The sequence below is a fragment of the Grampus griseus genome, assembly GCF_964374135.1.
Source record: "Grampus griseus genome assembly, chromosome: 20".
Classification (NCBI taxonomy): Eukaryota; Metazoa; Chordata; class Mammalia; order Artiodactyla; family Delphinidae; genus Grampus; species Grampus griseus.
This window is the reverse complement of record NC_139014.1, coordinates 12,039,124-12,054,158: the sequence shown is the minus strand read 5'-3', so window position 1 is coordinate 12,054,158 and position 15,035 is coordinate 12,039,124. Positions and strand designations below refer to the sequence as shown.

Below are 15,035 nucleotides of genomic sequence, written 5' to 3'. Positions count from 1 at the left end.
TTTTCTTCACTAAACCAGACTCAGAGACCCCCCACCTGATGATGGCGCTGCCCCCGGTGAGGCCCAGTGACTGCAGCGTCGTGCTCTGCAAGGCGGCTCTACCGGTCACCTGTGAGGAAGGAACAGGACATCCTGCTGACCCCTCGCTGACTCCCCCAGCCTGGGCACTGTGTCACCAGCACCATGGGGTCCCGCAGCCAGCCACAGCTCCCAAAAGGCCTGGGTCCAGCCCCCTGCACCCCAATCTACATCCGAGCATTTGTTCGCTGGTCCATGTCTGTCTCCCCAACCCCACCCCATCCGAGGTCTGGGTGGGCAGGGCTCAGGCCGGGGTTAGGCACATCTGGCCAGCTAACCAGCCCTCTGAGGGCTGGAGCTGATCCAGGCCCAGGTGCCTGAGGCCCAGTGGTCTGTCTCCTCCAGGGGAGGACCCATCCCCCAAGGTCCCTCCCGCTCACAGCCCTGGAACCCCTGCCCCACTGAGCCCTGGGTCAGGAACCTCAAACTGGGATAAATAGGTGGGTGTGCCCTGTCTACACCAGGGGCCCCTCGGGGACAGTGGGCACCCCAGGCCAGGAAAGGGCGCTTGGCCAGGGTTGAAACAAAAAGCCCCTGTGAGCCAGGGGACAAGCGCCAAGAGGGTCCCCCGTCACGGGCGGGCGGGCGGGGACAGGCAGGGCCTCAGTGCCAGGCCAAGCCTGCACCACGCCACACTCGGTTTTGAAAAAGATCAAAACTTTGAGCAAAGCAAATATTTATTAAAATGAAACCACTTTTGTGACTCTTGGGCTTTGAGAGAAGCTGAGAAAACAAACAGGGCTCTGAGGGAGGTTTGGGAGCAGCCCGGGCGGCCCGCAGTTGGTTCCAGCGGAGCCGGCGTCCTGCCTTTTTTCCATGAAACACATCATGCTTTCAGGGCCCCAGTCTGCCCATCGCTGCTTTGAAAGGTCTAAAGGAGTGAATTTTCCAGATTGGAAAGTGGGGTGGGCCCATGTGGCGGCTGGGAGGGGGCGACAGGGCGCGGGCCCGGCGGGTGGGCCCACAGCTCACCTACCTCATCTCTCATGTACACGCAAACGGGGCTGGCCTCATACGGCCGGTCCAGACACTCCCTGAGAGGGGAGAGAAGAAAGCATCACAGGTAGCCACTGCCTGGGGACACTGCTGCCCTGGGGACAGCACCCTGGCCAGCCACTGTGGGGGACCCGCCCACCCTGGCCACCCCACGGCTGGCCATCAGCCCATGGCCTGGGGGTGTCTCCCACCTGCCCACGGCCTCCCGGCTCAGAGCAAAGGGAGGACACAGAACACGGGGACGGGCGGCACCAGCCACCTCCTGGACGTGCCTTGGGTTGCTGTCAACTGTGCCCAGGGTCGGCGATGAGAAAGTCCTGGGAGGGCATGATCTGGGCTTTTATCTGAAGCTGTCCCCTGAGAAGGTTGCTGCCCCAGAAGCACCAGGAGCACTTGGCACGGATCTATCACACAAACTCCGAGGAGAGAGTGGGGCAATGCCAGGACAAACAGGGAGGTGGGCAGCGGGCCCAGCCACCAACGCCCCTCCCCTATAAACCAGACCCTGAGATGGGAGGGAAGGGCCCCCAGGAAGCACAGCTGGGCAGGCTGGAGGATGGCAGGCATGCAGGCGCACCATCGCGCACACACCCTCAGGATGGCCAACACCACTCACACAGGCCTGTACCTCGACAGCTGTACCACACAGGCCTGCGACGACCAAGGGAAGTTTATTTCTGCATTTCCTGACACATACCCGTAGAACTAGCCCCCAAATAAACGCATGTCCCAGACCTAGCAGCAGTGCCCCAGGCCTGACCCTCTCCTCCGGGAAGGGTGACACAAGGCGTTGCGCCTGCCAGAGTAGGAGACCTGGAGCACCCTCAGGCCGTGCAGTGCTCCCGGCCAAGCCCAGGGCTCAGACAAGGAGGTGGCTGGGATGGGAGACACAGAGGCTCAGCTGGTGACTGTACACAGACACTCGGACACTCGACTGCCTGGGCCCGTCCCCGAGACCCGTGACACTGTCCTCTGCTCAGGTTCAGCATGTTTTCTCCCTTCTCTCTTGTTTGCTTTCAGTTTATGCTTTGCGTATTCCTCAGGGCTGAGACACTCAAGCTAATCCAGAGGTTGCCGTGGGGGCCCCTGGAAGAGGTCCCCAGCCACCTCCCACAGGCTGCCGGTCCCCATGGAGCACCCCGGGCTCTCCCCAAGGCTGTGCTCACAAAGAAGCTGCTCCCCAGGGAAGGCTTCCAGCCCTCGACCAGAGCCTCATGGGGGCCGGCCATGGCGGGTGTGACCCCGCACACACAGCGTGGCCAGGCCTCAGGAAAACACAAGACCCCAAATTGCCAGAGAGACAACCCTGACCAGGCCTACACACTCTTCATCCTGAAGCCAAAACAGAGAAAGAGTGAAGGAAGATACTCCAGCAAACAAGATCCCAGGGCTAGAGAGGAGGAAGGCGGTGGGGAGACACAGGGGTCCTGCTCCTTTCAACGGCAACAGAGACAGCAGCTTTCAGGGCTGGGCTCAGAAAGCAAGCTGACTGCCCACCACGAGACAGGCAAAGTCCCCTCTGCTCTCAGGGGTTCTGGCCAGGCGTCCTCCCTCGAAATCCTTGTCCAGGGCACCCAATGCCAGCGTGGGGACCACAAATCACAAACAGGGACGAGAGCACAGCAGCACCCGGGAAGGCCTGCCTGCCTGCTGCCCTCGGAGGCCCCTGGACATCAAACAGCAGCTCAGCTTTGATGTCGGCTCCTCCAGAGGGATCGGATTCCTGCGTGTGGGATCTGAGGAGAGGCCTGTAAACACGCCGAGGGGAGGGGCAGCCGAGATCACTTCCAGACTTTCCTGGCCAATTAACAGCGCTCTCCCATCCGGCCGAGGACAGTGGACCAGGAGGTTCCAGCTCAACGGAGAGCCGAAGCCACTACTCCCTGCAACAGACATTGCTAAAGTTCCACGTGTCTCAGAGGGAGCCTAGAGGGGGCCTCCCGGGGACCCTTGTGCCCCTGGACCTGCTCCCACCCCCCAGCCCAGGCAGAGCCACTGGACGCCACTTGGCCCAAGGGATGATGCTGGGGAGGAGTGGCAGGATCTCACTCTATCTAAGGCCGGCACACCTGCTCTCGGGGCCAGGCCTGGGGCCAGCAGGGTCAGCCAGGCAGGGCAAAGGCGCTGCTGCTGCTGTGCTCTTCAACCACCATGAAGGGTGTCACCCCATAGACATGGGCCATCCGCCCACCCAGATGGCTCCTGGCAGGGCTCGCGGGGAGGTGATGCTGTGAACTGGGGGCAAGGCAGGCATCTGGAGCCCCTTCTGTTTTTGTCACCTGTTTGGGCCTGACCAAGTTGGGCTGGTACAAACTCAGGTGCCACCGACACAAGCCTGACACCACAGCACTCCCACACAAGAACAACCAAGGGCTTCCCTGGTGGCGCAGTGGTTGAGAGTCCGCCTGCCGATGCAGGGGACACGGGTTCGTGCCCTGGTCCAGGAAGATCCCACATGCCGCGGAGCGGCTGGGCCCATGAGCCGTGGCCGCTGAGCCTGCGCGTCTGGAGCCTGTGCTCTGCAACGGGAGAGGCCACAGCAGTGAGAGGCCTGCGTACCGCAAAAAAAAAAAAAGAACAACCAAAACTGACAAAAACCAACTGAAACTAACAGAGCTGTGACTTCAGGCTCAGAGGGGTCCCTGCTGCCACAAGGAAGCCCAGGGTGGGTGAGGCCACATCCCAAGGGGCCAGGTGACTCACATCCACCACCACCCAGCAGCCCAACCCACAAAGAGATGAGGTTGTGGCCCAAGGGAGCAAGGAGGCCGAGGCTCAGCCGAATCACAGAGACTCCTCCTCCAGAGCAGACGGAGTGGGGAGTTGCAGGGGGAAGGCAGCCTCTGGCCTTCCCAAACAAGACGGGGGGTGGGGAGGTGCTGCTCGAGAGCCCTGAATCTAGGCCTCTGGCTGCCCGCCCACAAGGCTCTGGGTCTGGGCACAGCGTGACCACAGGCCGGCCCCCAACCTCAGGGGCAGCCCCTCCCTGCAGCCCGCTGTGCCCTGGGGGCCCTACGACCCTGAGAGAACAGGCAGACACCTACCTTTCCCAGGGACACTCGACTCCCTGCTTTTACTATGCATGGGATGAACACGGCTGAGATGGACCAGTGGGCTTGGCTGTGAAATGAGGCCAGGTGTAGAGGGGCAACGGGCTTCCGGGAAGAATCCAGCCTGGCATGGCATGCCTGGAGCCCTCCCTGAAGCAGATGCCCGAGAAGCAGAGAGGAGGACGGGCCAGCCCACATGGAGCCAGTGCCATCCGTGGCGGCTACCCGTCCACACGGGTGCCGAGCACGCGCAGGGCAGCTGGCCCAGAAGGAGGCCAGCTCCAAGTGTGAGACACACCGGATTTCAAAGACCTCCTACCAACAAAGAATGTAAAATATCTCCTTTTTCCTGTTGATTACACGTTCAGAGAATATTTTGGATATATTGAGTCAAGTTAATTATATTCCTAAAATTAATTACACCTGTTTTTACTTTCCTTTGATGTGGCTACCAGAAAATTCTGAATTACCTCCATGTCCCGCACATGTGGCCCACATGGCATGTCCAGTGGACAGTTCATTGCTCCAGATGCTAGGGTCAGGGCCGGGCCACCATCCACCCTGATCCCCATGCATAGGACCTGCCTCCTGACCAACAGTGGATCCAGGGTGCTGTGCTCATCTCCCACAGCTCCTGGCCATGCACGGCACCAGCTGCTCTGGGACTCTTACTGCTCCCAAAAGCATCAAGTGAGAAAAACCAGCTTCCTACTTGTCCCACTCTGTGGGGACTTGGACACTTGGAATTCCCAGAGCTTCCTGCCCCCGGCCAGCAAGGGAGCTGCTGTGAGCCAGCCAGAGCTCCCTTGCCTCACCGGACCTGTCAGGCAGCTGCCCCCCATGTTGGCAGGCCCTTGCAGTGGTGGGCAGCTGATGCAGCCCCTGCACAGCCCCAGCATGGTTTCGCCAGCTCACTGGGCATCTGGCCATGACGTTGGGGCTGAAGACGCTGCCCTCCCTCCCTCATCTGAACCTTGCTTCACGGTTAGGGAGTGCCAGCTTCCAAGGAAAGGCCCGGACCTGCACTTCCGGAGATGAAGCCGAGACAAGTCCCCATTTGCTGGGCCAGCAATTCTGCCTCCAGAGTAAATTCTCAGGGCGGAGTGGGGCACAGACCTCCAGCTGCCCACAGGATGGGCTGGGCGCGCGCGCACACACACACAGGACAGGACTGCACAGCCATGGAAACGATGCTGAGGGCATTTCCAAAAAAACGCAGAACAGTCACAGCAAGAAAGAGAGGGTGCGTGCCGTGCCGTGCTCAACGCCGCACGAGAGTCAAGAATCCGTCCCTGCGCACAGCAAGAAAGAGAGGGTGCGTGCTGTGCCGTGCTCAACGCTGCATGAGTCAAGAATCCGTCCCTGCGCACAGCAAGAAAGAGAGGGTGCGTGCCGTGCCGTGCTCAACGCTGCATGAGTCAAGAATCCGTCCCTGCGCACAGCAAGAAAGAGAGGGTGCGTGCCGTGCCGTGCTCAACGCCGCACGAGAGTCAAGAATCCGTCCCTGCGTGACGACCCCTCCCAGGGCCCACATCCTCCTGATGTCACCTCGCTTCTTATGCCGCTGTCCCCACTGCCCCCACATTCTGTTTCTTGTATCTTAAACCCAGGTTACTGAGTCAGTCAGTCCTGAGAGGCTCGTGTGAACCAGTGTTCCCAGCACCTCGGCCCCTCCACAGAGGCAGCCCCCAGACCGCCCAGCCAACAACTCGAGGGCCAGATGGGAGCATCAGGCTTCATCATGACAGGGCGACCCTGGCTCCCCAGGCCAACAGCTGAGGAACCACCCAGTCTTCCCGGGGGGATGGACCCCGTACCATGGAGCCCCGTCTCCTCCCTCTGGGTTACTCCTCCTTTTGGTGGTCACAGCCTAAGCGGGGGGCCTGGCAACATGGGCTCCCACCACGCCTGTGTCTGGGGCCCAGGCGTCAGCCCCCCACGCCCCTCGTCTGCCTGCTTCTGGGTGGACCTGCCCGCCTGCCCTTTGGTGGAGCAGGTAGCAGCTTGTTCAGAGGGTGTGTGCGGTAAATGGGTGACCTTTGTTTCTAAAAATGGCTTTGTTTCATCCTCACCCTTCAACAATCTAGCAAAATAGAGAATTCTAGAACAAATGAATTTCCTACAGTATTCTGAAGGCACTGCTTGGCCACCTTCCTGGTGGTGCCACAGGGAGCCTGAGGCCTTTGTGCAGGACTGCTGTCCCTCTCTGAGCGTGGGGAACCATCCCATCATCTCCAGCTCCTGATGAGTTACAGTGATGCCACCAGATGAGGCCCCACTGGTACAGGCATAGCCGGCCTGTCACTCTGGAAACTCATGCCGTTCGGTTCCAGGACGGTTTCCCACCATCTTCACCAGCTTCCTCCTGTGCTTCTGTTTTATTTCTAGAGATGCAGTATCAGGAGCCAGCGGCCTGTCCTGTCCCGAGTCCCCTTCCTCTGGCCTCCATCCTGTGCTTGGCCGCCTGGCTCTGTGGCTCCTCCCAGGAGGAGGGATGGCAGGGACCCTGCACCCCAGGTCCAAGCATCGGCTCCCAAGCCTCGAGTGGCGGACCCCACGTGCCCTCAGGCATTTGCCACCTCGGAAAGAATGCGCTCAGTCAGGCTGCAGACCAGCCAGTCACACCGGCTAACCCTCAGGTGCGTGAGTAGAACGGCATATCCTCGGACCACCGGCCACTCCCAGACACGCGGCACCCTGTCATGTGTGACAGGGATTGTGCCGTTTGATCCATAGCTGTGGCTGACCCCTGCACCTTCTACTGCAGCTTTCCGATCCACTTCCAAGGGCTCTTCCTTTTTTTTTTTTTTTTTTTTTTTTGCAGCACGCGGGGCTCTCACTGTTGTGGCCTCTCCCGTTGCGGAGCACAGGCTCCGGATGCGCAGGCTCAGAGGCCATGGCTCACGGGCCCAGCCGCTCCACGGCATGTGGGATCCTCCGAGACCGGGGCACGAACCCGTGTCCCCTGCATTGGCAGGCGGAACCTCAACCACTGCGCCACCAGGGAAGCCCTTCCTTATCTTTGAATGTTTCTTTTTAATAGCATCCAGCTCCAGTTCCAACAGCCCCTCCATCCTCGGAGAACAGGAACAAATGCTGTCACCCGTCCTGACAGCTGCCATCTCTTCCTGTCTGTCTGCATTGGCCTCTCACGTCAGCCTTGCTCAAATGTCTGGGCACCTTTGGCTGTGGGCTCCTGTTTACGCCCAGGGCTCTGGCTGCAGTGCAGCTATCAGTATCCAGGTGGTGATCTGGGGAGCCACCCATGCCCCCAACATTGGGAGCTTCCACCATTTTGGAAGCCACATGGGGGGCTCACGCTCACCTACCCCGGTTCTCGGGACAGCAAGGGCATCCCCAGTCCAGAGAGCCCCACCCTACCCAGGGAACCAGCTCTGGCACCAGCAGCATGGAGTGCGAGGGGATCTAGGACCCCACGTCATCCAGCGCCTGCCCTGGCCACCCCCCTGCCACCCCTGGCCCCTTGTCACCCTCCCCACCCACGTCCAGGTGCTGTCACTGCCTCAGCTCCTGCTCTCTCCATCCTCCAGGCTGTATCTCTGTAAAGTCCTTTAATGACGTTTCAGTTGCCTTTTGGGAGGGAGAAGAATCACAAGCTGTGTTCCATGTGTTTCTCTTCTCCTTATTTCTGCCCCAGGGCCTTTGCACTTGCTGCTCCTTTGGCCCAGATGTCTCCTTCTCAGATCCTAGTGCAGCTGGCTCCTCCACGACCTTCCCCACCACCTCCCAAGGCATCTTCCCTTCTTCTTTGTGATAGCTTCTGATAGTTTCTTCTGGTAGTTCTGTATACCTGCCTATTAGCTATGGGAGACCAGGACTAACTTCCTACTAGAGCCCCAGCCAAGCCTGTGCTGAATAAATGAAAGAAGGAAGTAGAAACAGAGGCAGAGGCCCCATCTTTTCAGCAGCTGAGAAGGCAGGTGCTGGCAACCCAGGCCCTGGGCTTTGAGGAGCCCCCTCCTCCCCTGGGTCTCTGTTTCTTCTTCTGAAAACAAGGGTAACAGCAGCCTGACCCCCCCAGCTGACAGAGGAACCAGTCAGACAACAGGTGCCAAGAGCAGTAGAGTGAGGTGGCAGCCTATGTACTCATTTTAGAAGCCCTAATACTGTCAGAAGCCACCTGAGTGGGGGCAGAGTTCTCTCAGGAGAGCATCTGGGTAGGAAGCAGAAGCTGGCTGCAGGGGCGGCATCCCCGGCTACCCAGGACCAGGCTCATAGGAGGGGAAGGGGCCAGCTGGTCTTTGCACAGCAGCCCACCGTGGCCTCGTCATAGAAAGAACTGGCAACAGGGGGACACCAGCACATCAGATACGGGGAGAGGAGTTCCATGGGAGCGGCTGAGGTGGGGGAGCAGGAATCTGGATGCTGGGACAGCAGGGGCAGTGGGTGCCACATCAGATCAGAGCAGGCTTTCCTAGAGGCCCTGTCACCGTGATGGCCCTACCCAGAGCCCCTTCTTCTGCACAGACAAACCGTGGGCAAGGTCCTGTTCTCGGCACTTGAGACACATTAACTCATCTCATCCTCACATCACCCCTGCGAGGCCCACAGAGGGCAAACAACTTGCCCACGGCCACACAGCAACCACTACACCCTCTCACGGTCCCTTCCATTCTGTTGGTTGAGACCTTTAAAAGTGGACAAAGTCTTCCATCCCACAATGAAAAACCAAAACTTAGAAGACTACCATTTTGACACACTCAGAAATAAAGTTTAAACCATTAATCACCAGATAGAAACTGACACATATTAACTGTCATCAAGATGTTTTCTTTAAATACGGCCCATTCTCACGACAAGGAAGTTTTACACCTGCAACATTTGTCAGCTGAGAAGCCCAGCACCCCACTTCTCCCCTGACTGCTCACCACACAGGTGGGGACCTCTTGGGTTCCCCACAAGCTCTTCCAGAAGGGCACGGCCTGGCTATCATACCAGGACACCAAGTAAAAAAGATGAGCTACTGGTGACCAGCACCTGCTGGTATGAAGTCGAAGCAAAGCTCAGGCTTGTGGCCCTGGACTAGCCCCAGTGACCGTGGCAGCATCCCCAGGGCAGAGGGAGGCAGAGCCCCAAACCTGCTCACTGACACTTACCTGATCTGGGCAAAACGGCAGAGAAGCTCCCAGAGTGTCTGGCCTGAGCAGAAAGTGTCTTGCAACCTGGAGCCATCATCCAACTGCAGAGCAATGCGCACCTGAGGGGCGAGATACAGGAACCAAGTCAGGAAGAGGAGCAGCTATCCCAGCTGGACCCCAGACCAAGTCTGATCCTTAGGGCACAGGCGGAGGGCATTGTGTTTGCTGAATTTTAGTAAGGGAGCACACTGCCTTACAGGATAATTTTAACAATTATCTCCCTAAATAGTGACACAAGTCTATAACCCACAAGGGGGTAAATTCTCCTCTGGTCCCTCTGTTGAACAACAGACACACTAAAGCACGAGTGCAGAGACCCAAGGTAAGGACCTTGCACAGCCCCACCTGTCACAGCCCAGCGCATGACTCTCTAGGTCATTGCTACTCCTGCCCTTCTAGCCAAGGGACTCCTCAAGGGCACGTTTATTTACATTAAATCCCAATAACAAACAAACGAGGAACTGTTTTGTGGGAAGAAACTGCGAGGGGGTCTCCAGCACACCCAAGGAACCCACAAGGGAAGTCAGGGTGCTTCCATGTGAAAGGCTGAGAACCACAACTGTAATGGAAAAAGAGGTGTATTAATAAGCTCAGCCCCAGGCGCCTGACTCCTGGTGGGCTCTGGACAGAGAACTAACACCCCAGGGCCTGAGCCTCCTTGCCTCTCGACATGGATGAAAACCACTTCCCTGCAGTGTTGGGAGAATTTGCAGTTTTGTATGTAAAGGACCCACTTGTGCACAAGAGAGCAGCTATCACCATGATTCTTGTCTCCATCCACAGTAACCCTAGTGTCATTCACTAAATCCCTAGGACATAAAAGTTACTGATTTGGTAGAAAGCAGTGGACTGCAGTCAGGAGACTCGGGCTGTGGTCTACCCAAGACTGGTCAGAGGAAGCCTGCGCCCCTGAGCTGGGTGTCCTCGTCCCAGAAGTGAGGTTCCACTGGACACCGCACAGAGTCCTGTGGGCTCTAAGACTCTTGGTGATTTTCTGACCAGAAACATCAGGTCGTATGGTGGATGCTACCAGCACGCTGATACAGACACAGCACAATTAACCGCCTCTCCACCCCCCACCCCCAAAAAACATTCAGCACAAAGAATGAAAAGTCTCATTTCCAATCATCAGCTTTTGGAGTAGAAAAGTGGCTCTGGCCTAACCTAGAGAAGGCAGCCTCACCCAAGGACAAGGATAAGTGCCTCGCCTGCACAGCCCTCTGAAACAGCCCACGCTCCACACCCCGTCTGCTCGGCCTGCTGATACATCCTGCGGCCCAAATGGTCTGAATGGAAGAGCCGGGAGGAGCAGTGAAGCCAGTCCCTCCTTGAGAGCCACCTACCATGTTCTCGGGCCCCTCGCGGCTCCGGGAGATGGGCACCATCTCCAGCTTGGCGTTATTGGGCAGATTGGCAAATCTCCACTGGAGAGAGAGGTCAAGCACATTCCTCTGAAACCTGCAAAACAGACCAAAGCCACAGGCTGCCCGCCGACCCGAACACAGCCCAGCCCTGCCAGGACCACGGCACAAGCAGAGTGACGCCCACGTCTGGCTAGCAATTCCACAGCCCATGGCGCCAAGGCTGCAGGAACAGAGTGACGGCCGGCAAGCCTGCAGAGACAGGGTGGGTCCCTGACTCCAGCAGTGGGTCTTCCAAAGGAAAGAGAGAGTGAGCATTGATACAGTTCAGGCAAGAACAGAGAGAACACAGACAGGTCACCCCTGGGGCAAACCGAGGGCCTGCTCTTTCAGACTGTGAAGCAGCAACCAGCCCAAGTACAAACTCAGAAGATAAAAGCGCACGTGGGCATGACTAAGGGGTGTGCACCATGCTCTGCGCAGAAAAGTTCTAACAGAACGATGCCTTGTCGCCACTGCTCGGAGCTGCAGCAGTCTGGCCACTGTGGCCACTCTCCCTGTGCTGCTGGCCATCAGCCAAAATGACCCGCTCCTGTCACTCCTGCTTCCTGCTACCCTTGGAAGCAGGGCCACAACCCCAAAGACCAGTGACAGAGGCAAAAGTTCTAGAGAACCACAAATGGAATGACCAGGCCTGAAGTCTCCATGGAGAGCCAGGCCCTCACGGTGGCTGAGATTCACAGATGAAGGGCTGAGACCGCCATTCCTAGCTCACAAAGCCAGGTCCTCCAACCCTGGAGCAGCCCTTCAGTCTCTCTGCCTGTGTCCTGCATGTTTTAGCTGCTGCACAGGGACCTGGCAGCTTAGAGCTTCCAACAGATGAGGAAGAGGCCCACATGGGCTTGCAGCCTCCTCTGACCCTCATGCATAGAGCTCCTGGATCCAAGGAGGGATGGTTCTTGGAAGGAACTGAGGGGAGCAAAGTGAACTGGTGAGTCAGGGCGGAAATATCCACAGCCAGGAGAGAAGGGCAGGTGGAGAATCCAGGGACCTCCGAGGCGCCTGCTGCTCTCTATTGACAGCCTGCCCTCCCGAGACGCACAGTCAGGGTCGTGGTCACCCTACTTCACAAACAGGAAACTCAGATGAGAAGTGCCAGTAGGTAGCCCAGGCCACCCAAAGGCAGTGCTGGGACCACAATCTGCAGCTCCTGATATCCATCTCAGATCATACCTCTTTGGTGGACTGACAGGGAGGCAGATACCCACTCCTGAGAAGAGGAGAGAGAGGAAGGGGCATGGGCTTTGAAGGCCTGGACACTGCCTCACCCGTGGGCAGGGAGGGTGGCGGTCAGGTGGCCCTGGAGCCTGAGTGACCCTGGGCCCTCTCCTCCTGACCCCCTTTGCTCCCAGGAACCCTACAGGAAGGAGAATCACCACTGTTAACCCTATAGATCACTTGGGTCTCAGAAAAGCTCCTGCCCACAGTAGAAAATAGTTCTGCCGTGTGGCCTTGACTTTACAAGAGACAGACAGCAGCCAGAATAAGTCACCAGAAGAGGGAAAAAGAGAACTTATTTATGTCTCTCAGAAATCAGACTGTGAGCTCTATTTTCAATGAACGTTTAGGGGAAAAACTACAGCACTAGTGAGAGAATGTGAGCTTTGAATACACACAAAGTGGTCACCCGATGGCATGAATGCCAAGATGCCTTTGGAAACAATGGTTTTCTGAACATGAATAGGGCGTTTAGAAGACTTGGGAAAGAAACACCTTTGATACCCATCTTCAACACTGGCTGGAAATTGCCTTATAACAACCTCAACGTCAAGTGCAAGACAGGACAGATGACCTAAGAAAAACCCGAGAAGCGGGGCTCAGAGCTCTGGAGATGAGAGGAAGGGGTCTCACACACGTGCACACACATGCGTGTGCAAAACGCTGCCTTCGGTGGCAGTGGCAGCAGTTTTTAAACAAATTACACAGTCGGTGGATACAAAGGAGACAAGAGAAAAATCAATACCTGTTGTAACAGTCCAACCAGGCACCACGTGGAGATCTCAGGCAGGTTCAGGGAGAGCAAAGAAAGGGCACACAGCTCTGTGACAGGATGCCAGGGGACAGCCCAGCACTGGCCCTAGGATTCTCGGTGGCAAGAGGCAGAGATCTGGGATGACGTGAGGGCATCTCCACTCACACCTCCTCTGCAGAGCCCTACGTGAGAGGCAGCACGGGCCAGGTCTAGCAGAGCAGGCTCCCACCCCTTGGGCTCCTCTCTACCCCTGAATGTGAGGACAGCCAAACAGTGAAGGACACGCCGCTGCTAAGATTGGAAGCTCCCCATACGGGACAGAAATCCATACCAACCAGTGAGGCGTTTTGAGCCTTTCATTGCCTTAGACCCCACAAGAATCTGGTAAAAGCCCTCTCTTTGGAAAAATGCCTGCACACAAAGACCCATGCACACAACTCCAGAGTCTGTGAGCCCACCAGAACCCACCTACAGTTTGCAGGTTTCTTCCCATTTCTCCATGACCACCTCCTCTTGCCCTCAGAGCTCCACCAGGAACTTACACAACCAAATGCACAAAAGCCCTCTGCAGTGAGTAGAATGGTGGCCCCTAAAGAGACATATCCACATCCTAACACCCAGAACTCATGAATGTGCCTTATTTGGAAACAAGGCCTTTGCAGATGTAATTAAGGATCTTGAGATGAGGTCATCCTGGATTACACGGTAGCCCCTAAATTCAAAGACAAGTAGCCTTATAAGAGACAAAAGAGGAGAGACACACACACACAGGAAGCAGGGAGGCAGAGACTGGAGGGAGGCGGCCACAAGCCCAGGGACGCCTGGAGCCCCCAAAAGCTGAAAGAGGCAAGACAGGTGCCTCCCCTAGACCTCTGGAGGGAGTGCGGCCCCACCAACACCATCATTAGGGGCTTCTAGCCTCCAGAGGGTGAGAGAATAAACCTTGTGGGTTTAAGCCTCAGCAGGGCCCTGCGGGAAGGGTGGATGGATTTGGAGCCCGAGGCCCGGCCAAAGCAAACTCACTTCAGGTCGTACTCGTTGGGGTTGAAGTCCTGCCGATGGCACGTGTCCTCCAGGACCTAGGGGTGAGATGAGGGCATGAGCCACTGTATCTGGCCTGGTGGGCCCCGGCGGGGGTAGGCAAGTGACACTGAGGCAGCCAAGGGCACAGAGTCCACCTCTTGGAGAGCCGGTCGGCTCTGTAGGACTAAGCCTAATACAAGCCAGGTGATGGACCGTCCACTCAACAGCTCCACACATCTCACCTGCAAATCCTGCTCACTCTCCTCCTCCTCACTGGGCCTGCTTTGTCAACCCAGCTCTGTGGGACCCAACAAACCGGGTCCCCAACAAACCCGGCACCACAGACATCTTCCTACACTCGGGGACACCCCACACACAGAGAATAAAGTTCAAACTCCACAGAGACCCAGCTCGAGTGGGTCCTAGGTGCCCCCCTGGGCGGGAGCCCCAGTCCCTACCCTGCACACACTGAGTTACCATTCATCGTCTCAGCCCCCTGCACCACCGTGTATGTGCACCGTCCCCTACACTTCAGGGTCCAACAAGCATTTCCAACGTAATGCAATCGACGTCCGCCAGGTGCCCGGTGAAGTGCTGCGAGTGACTCAGCACACCCGGCCACAGCACACCGAGACGAAGGGCGACCCCGGGGTGGGGACAAGGTTCGGGGGCCCTCGGAGGCGGGCTCGGAGGACCGCGAGCTCGGGTGGGGGTGGCAGAGGCCGCGACCCCTGACAGCCCCTGAGTGCGGCGCCCCCGCCCCCACGGACCCGGAGCCCGGCGCGGAAGTGGGCGGGCCCACCGCGCCAGGAGGCCGCTCATTGGACGTCGCAGGCCCCGCCCCGAGGGTCCCGCCCGGCCCCGCCCGGCCCCGCCCCGCGGCCCTCGCAGGAACCGCAGGAGTGGCCGGCGCCGAGTCGCGGCCGTCGCGTCCCTGCTTGCCGCCCGCCGCCCGCCCGCGGCCGCACCTGCAGTAGCACTGTGCTCGGCGTCACCTTCACCGTGTGGCGCCGCCCGTTCGGGGCCAGCACCGACACCGCAGAGCCCCCGCTGCCCGCCGGGGCCGCCATCTTCTCCTCACGTGACCTGCCGCCGCCCGCCCAGCGTCAAACTTCATCCGCAACAGCCGGACGCACAGCCTCGCGGCATCGGGGGCGGGCCCTGGGGCGGGGCGGGGCCAGCGCGCCTCCGGGCCCGCCCCTGCCTGGCCACGCCCCCGGTGCTTTCGCGGGGCCCGCGAGCGCGCGCCCGACGTTAGATAGGCGCGGTCACTCCAGCGCGGCCACGTGGCCCGGTTCTGGGCCGGCGGTGCGGGCAGCGAGTGCGTCTAGGCCTC

General features: G+C 58.5%; 1 protein-coding gene across 4 annotated transcripts in view; it reads right to left on the bottom strand.

The window, feature by feature from the left end:
- ASPSCR1 (ASPSCR1 tether for SLC2A4, UBX domain containing) overlaps positions 1-14,831 on the bottom strand; it is a 31,021-nt gene extending 16,190 nt beyond the window's left edge. Inside the window, exons 1-6 of one of the 4 annotated variants that reach the window (XM_082678099.1) lie at positions 14,668-14,831; positions 13,700-13,755; positions 10,627-10,741; positions 9,242-9,342; positions 1,055-1,112; positions 36-109 (exon numbers count right to left, since the gene is read on the bottom strand). In XM_082678099.1, coding sequence (XP_082534225.1) covers positions 36-109; positions 1,055-1,112; positions 9,242-9,342; positions 10,627-10,741; positions 13,700-13,755; positions 14,668-14,769 — 506 coding nt within the window. In that variant the 5' untranslated portion in view covers positions 14,770-14,831. Of the gene's footprint in view, positions 1-35; positions 110-1,054; positions 1,113-9,241; positions 9,343-10,626; positions 10,742-13,699; positions 13,756-14,176; positions 14,464-14,667 lie in introns of those variants that run through there. The other 3 variants (XM_082678100.1, XM_082678101.1, XM_082678102.1) reach the window with 3 other exon arrangements.
- Positions 14,832-15,035: the final 204 nt, after the last annotated feature.